The following is a 6313-nucleotide window of genomic DNA, read 5'->3' on the forward strand; positions in this document are numbered from 1 at the left end:
ACTTATTCTAACCCTAACCCTAGCAGTCTACTAATACTCTACTAATACTCTAATGAGAAGTCAACAGAATGTGTTAAAAAGACCATCAAAATAAAGTGAAACTAGTTTTTTTTAATGTTGAAGCAATGTTATCTTAATAGTGCAACCTAGTTATTGAAAGAAAAATGCATTAAAACTATTTAAAATTCATCCATTTCTGTAGTAATTGAATATTCTGACAAACAAAACAAAAGAAGTTTACTGACAAGCAAATAAAAAAAAACTGATTTATAACTGTAAAATCTTCAAATGATCAAGTTTCCTACGTCAACATACCAGGGGTTTGGGCCAAAAATGTCACTGAAACAAATTTCTACTTATTTTATTTCTAACATCTGTTAAAAATTTGGAATCAGTAAGAAACTGATACTTTTATTCAGCAAGGACGCATTAAATTGATCAAAAGTGAGAGTAAAGACATTTATAATGTTACAAAAGATTTCTATTTCAAATAAATGCTGTTCTTTTGAACTTTTTATTGATCTGTGAATCCTGAAAAATAAAATGTACCACTGTGTTCAACATTGATAATAATCAGAAATGTTTCTCGAGCAGCAGATCAGCATATTATACTGATTTAATGACTGCTAGTTGACATGTAGTTACTTACTGTTAGTAAGTGGACTATCAAAATAAAGTGTTACCTAATCTTTTTTTGCTAACACTTTATTGTGATGGTCCCTTTTGAGAATTCTGTTGACAATAAGTAACACTGCATCTACACGTCAACAAACTCTCGTTAGAGTATTAGTAGACCGTCTGCTTAATATCTGCTAACTCTTTATTGTGATGGTGTCCCAGCAGATATTCTGCTGACTATAAGTAATTTTGCAAGTACATGTCAACTTATTCTAACCCTAACCCTAGCAGTCTACTAATACTCTACTAATACTCTAATGAGAAGTCAACAGAATGTGTTAAAAAGACCATCAAAATAAAGTGAAACTAGTTTTTTTTAATGTTGAAGCAATGTTATCTTAATAGTGCAACCTAGTTATTGAAAGAAAAATGCATTAAAACTATTTAAAATTCATCCATTTCTGTAGTAATTGAATATTCTGACAAACAAAACAAAAGAAGTTTACTGACAAGCAAATAAAAAAAAACTGATTTATAACTGTAAAATCTTCAAATGATCAAGTTTCCTACGTCAACATAACAGGGCTTTGGGCCAAAAATGTCACTGAAACAAATTTCTACTTATTTTATTTCTAACATCTGTTAAAAATTTGGAATCAGTAAGAAACTGATACTTTTATTCAGCAAGGACGCATTAAATTGATCAAAAGTGAGAGAGTTGTCTCGGTTTTTAGGATTATGCAGCAGAGGTAGTGCCTACTCAAAAATAAAGAAAGAAAGAAATAGATAAAAAAATAATAAAAATAAATAATTGAGTACAAAAAAAATTTTTAAATCGCCATATTATATCAAACCATTTTTTATTTTTTTTGCAAGACCTTTGTTTGCGCAAAAAAATAGATAACTACAATACTGTTTAAAGGTTTGGGTTCAGAGAGAGAAATCAGCAAGGATGCATTAAAATGATCAAGATTTACTGTAAAAGTTTTCTATTAATAATAAATACTGTTATTAAATAAACAAAATAAAAAAATATGCACATAGAAAACAGTTATTTAAAATTCTAATAATATTTCACAATATTATGGTTTTTGCTGTATTTTTATAAATGCAACCTTGGTGAGCATAGACTTTCAAAAACATTAAAAACAAACTTTTTAACGACAGTGTGTGTGTGTGTGTCTGTGTGTGTGTGTGTGTGTAATATATTGTAAATATAAAACTAACAAAATGTTCATGTTACAAACAAATACAAACATTAATGTAATTAAACACAAGAAGTGAAATACAACTTTCTTTTTCACTCATACTTGTCCACATAAGTGTGTGGCTACTCCTGTTGAACTAGTTCATTCACAACTTAATGCATATTGCATAGCCTTCTGTTACATCACCATTCAGACAATTAACAAACAACTCTGTGATCAAGTTTGGCTAAAACATAACTCAACGTTTTTACCTACTATGGTGTAAAATAATGTGTCTCACTTATTGTCAAATGCTGTTCCTGCGTCTCTGCATGATAATTCAGTTCGATGTGCACTATTGTGGACTCCAGAGAAACGACTTACAAAAGCAAGAACAACAAACACCAGAAACCTCCCCTCGAGCTCCACAAACTCCAAAAGCTCTTACTGTTATTAAATAAATAAACAAAATAAAAAAATATTCACATAGAAAAGAGTTATTTAAAATTCTAATAATATTTCACAATATTATGGTTTTTGCTGTATTTTTATAAATGCAACCTTGGTGAGCAGAGACTTTCAAAAACATTAAAAACAAACTTTTTAACGACTGTGTGTGTGTGTGTTTGTGTGGGTGTCTGTGTGTGTGTGTGTGTGTGTGTGTGTGCACATATGTGTACTTAATGAGGTGTGATGGTTTAACGGGGAAGCTGCGGTCATTTGGGTCCAGTGGCACAGAGTGTGAATGCACAGAGAGCCAAAGGCTACACAAATCACAGCGCAGTGGAGGAGACCACAGAGAAATCAGAGATCACACGCAGAGGCCTGGCTGTGACCATCAACTATATTAGAATACTAATTCACTCATACAAATGTTTTAAAAGGACTTTAACCGTCCAGAAGGGTAGAACGTGAGACTTGATTATTAATGCATTGACTTAACTAGATCTAATAGCATGGCAAGGAAATTGCTTTCTGCCTGAATAAATATTTTATGAGGCGCACTGGCAAACCAACTTCTCTTTTTTAAACATATCTGCATAATGCAATAGCTGAGACCGCAACAGCAGATAAATATTTAATGAGGCTCACTGGCAAACTTACTTCTCTTTTTTAAACATATCTGCATAATGCAATAGCTGAGACCACGACAGCAAGCCTGCACAGGTTTAGATGGCCTTTTGTGTGCGAGCAGAAGCACTTCTACCGGTCAACAGCATCTATTGTGAGAAGATTGATGTGAGAAACTGTGTGTGTATGTGTGTGTGTGTGTGTGCGCGTGCGCGTGTGTGTGTGTGCGCGTGTGTGTGTGTGTGTGTGCGTGTGTGTGTGTGTGTATGTGTGTACCTGTGATGCAAGCCTCCTCATGGCCTCCTCCTGCCTCCTCCTCATTTCCGGAGTTCCAGGGCAACTTCCTCCTCCCAGTGTACCATGGGAAGTCTGCGGCTGTGTGAGAGGGATGCCCTCTCCATCTGACCACACACATGCAAGCAATCAATTACACTCAGTCCAGGCTCATTGGAAAAACATGCCTATGGTGACATTCTGTAAAAGGATATGTGTTTTCTTGTGACACTTTTCAAAGTGAAATGCCCAGTGACTGAAACAGATAAACATGAATCTGGCAATGGTTTATTACACTGGTTGTTGTATGTATTGCAGCAGTTCATAAATGAAATGTCCAGTGAGTGGAACTAAATGGTTAATGCTCTGTCACTTTTGAAAATAGCGTACCATCTACACTAACTCTGACCCTAAGCCTAACTGAGAGTGTTTACAAAAGCAAACATGAGATAAAAAGATGCATTTGCTGAAGCAATCATGTCATTTTATCTTGCTTCCACAAGTCTTCGAGCTCTTTTGACTGGTGTCTGACAGGTTTCATTCTCAAGCGCTTTTCATCACTAGTGTAATGCTGTACCGGGTGCGCTACCGAGCAAGTTTACTACGTAAGAAAAGCCAAATATATGGAGCTGGTTATGTGATGCAAACATCAAAATGTATTCGTTTACAAATAACGCACTGTGGTAAAAGTGCTTTGAGGCCATAACATACTATTGTGCACATAACTTGTGCAAAAATAAGCATTTATTAATCAATAATCTGCACCCGTAATTATAATTTGTGTGAAAAGTAATAAAAATTGTTGGTGTTTTACTGCCACTAGTGTTCATTCTGGAAACTGCAGTGAACTGTAGGTACAGGTTTTTTCCAGCTGATTGCAGCACAGAAGCACCGTGGCTGACAGACAGCATATGAAGTTTGGTCAGTACACTTTGCAAAAGTGACATACACTAATAATAAGCCTTACGCTTCGGAGACGCCTGTGGGCTGTCGGAGGCGATCTGTCGCATGCGGTTTCCATGGCAGCTGAGAGCCACGAGGCGCGAGATGATGGCGGTTTTGCCGTAGCCAATGCTGCCCACCAGAACCACGCCGCGATTGGTGGAAGAGTGGGCGGGGCGCAGGTAGGCGTCGACCTCCTGGAAGAGCCAATCACGGCCAGTGAACACAGTGTCCATGGTGATGCTGGGCACCTCGAACAGCAGCGGCTTCAGAGCGATGTCCTGCAGTCTGTACGGAGCGAACCGCACTGGGGTGGACAGAAAGTGCACAAAATCATCGATAAGTATGAAAAACACACAAAAACATCCTAACAAACAATCAACAGACACATACGCTCACAGAAAGACACATATCTAGGGCCCTATCAATGAGAATAATCAATATAATGAATAAAACATATAGTTAAATTACAAAAAAGTTACTAATTTGTTCATATTTTATACATTTATTTGATTAGACACTCTTTTTGATGATAAAATATCATTAGGATAGAACAGTTCTATACTTATTATAGATAACAATTGTTATATTACTGTATATTATGCATATTTTTATATATGTATATTTACATTATATTATGTGTTTTGTTATATTATTGATCTATATTATGATTCTATAACAGCAACAACATTTATTATTACTTATGATATTAACCATTAACATAATCATGCATATAAGATAGTAATATTATTTCAAATAATTTATTATATTATGTTATAATAATTCTAACTGTGATGATATTATTAATGATTATTATTCACTAGAAATACAATTATATAATCATACGTATAATATAGGTGATTTTATATATATATATATATATATATATGAAGAGTTCAGATGGAAAAGCCGTCTCTAAAATGAGTTTTTTTTTTTCTCCAGCTCATATGTTTATGTTCTGTTATTTCACTTTATTAATGAAAAGAACCTAATAAATTCAGCCTTGATGAGCAGAAGAAACTCATGATCCCAAACTTTTGACCGGCAGTGTATATATATACAATGTATAATATAATAAAATAAATAAATAATTTAAAAATTATAAAACTATTTGAAAAAAATAAAAAACTAGCAGAAATTAAATTAATTAATTAATTACAAAAATATTTTATAGGGCCCCAGATTTCCACACCTTCCACACATTCAACTCATTCATCCACATCCCGAAATACAGTACGATACAGTAATTCCAGAAGATCACAGACCACTCCTGACAGCACAGACGGGACAGAGATCGGCCTCGTCAGGAACACACACTTACGTGACTGAGACTGCCAGGCTTGGCTGTTAGCGGAGGCTGAGACACACACAGACAGGCGACAGGAGAGAGAGAGAGATCACTCCAGATCAAGCATGCAGCGAGGATAGCAGAGATCACGCCTCTGATTACTGTCTCAGCACATTCATATCACATCACCACTCTCATGATCCAAAGATCTCAAACCCAAAATATACACACTTGGCAACTGGCAAATGCAAGTAAAATAAAGCTTTTTTAAAAATGGTGAGAGTGATAGTCTGACTCGACCTCGACTTTTGTGACCAGCACAACTTCTACAGTACAAGTTTAGAATAATTACGATTTTTAAATGTTTTTAAAAGAAGTCTCTTCTGCTCACCAAGGCATTTATTTGATCAAAAATGCAGTAAAAACAGCTGTTTTCTATGTGAATATCTGTTAAGCTGTAATGTATTTCTGTGATGCGCAGCTGTATTTTCAGCATCATTACTCCAGTTTTCAGTGTCACATGATCTTCAGAAATCATAATAATATGCTGATTTGCTGCTCAACAAACATTTCTGATTATTATCAATTAGTAATGAGTGGTAAAAGAAACATCACAGTGATTTGAGCATTTGATATCATTGCTACAGTGTTAGTAAGGACTATATTATACACACAACTAAAGACACTGGATTATTGGCCGCTTCTTGAAACCGAGCGACTGGATGAGTGTGTCACGGCGCGGTACAGAAAACACACCGTGTAAACTGGGGTCTGGGTCCAAACGCAGGCTTTTATTAGACTGCAGGGGAAAAACAAAGTCAAAACAGAAAACAAACAGAGCTAAGACTCTGAGACACAGGCTTGCGACAAGGAAGGGAATCTGATGCAATACGGCCACGTAGAGCTTGCATCAGTCCACACATCACAGCTCGTA

General features: G+C 35.4%; 1 protein-coding gene across 1 annotated transcript in view; it reads right to left on the minus strand.

The window, feature by feature from the left end:
* Positions 1-1069: 1069 nt before the first annotated feature.
* The window catches only part of LOC107720309 (protein TANC2-like), a 21867-nt gene continuing 16623 nt past the window's right edge, over positions 1070-6313 (minus strand). Inside the window, exons 5-7 of the mRNA XM_016527995.1 lie at positions 4117-4398; positions 3133-3277; positions 1070-1097 (exon numbers count right to left, since the gene is read on the minus strand). Of these exons, the coding sequence (XP_016383481.1) occupies positions 1070-1097; positions 3133-3277; positions 4117-4398 (455 nt within the window). The remainder of the gene's footprint in view (positions 1098-3132; positions 3278-4116; positions 4399-6313) is intronic.

Source organism: Sinocyclocheilus rhinocerous, unplaced genomic scaffold (genome assembly GCF_001515625.1).
Source record: "Sinocyclocheilus rhinocerous isolate Xijiao unplaced genomic scaffold, SAMN03320098_v1.1 scaffold792, whole genome shotgun sequence".
Lineage (NCBI taxonomy): Eukaryota > Metazoa > Chordata > Actinopteri > Cypriniformes > Cyprinidae > Sinocyclocheilus > Sinocyclocheilus rhinocerous.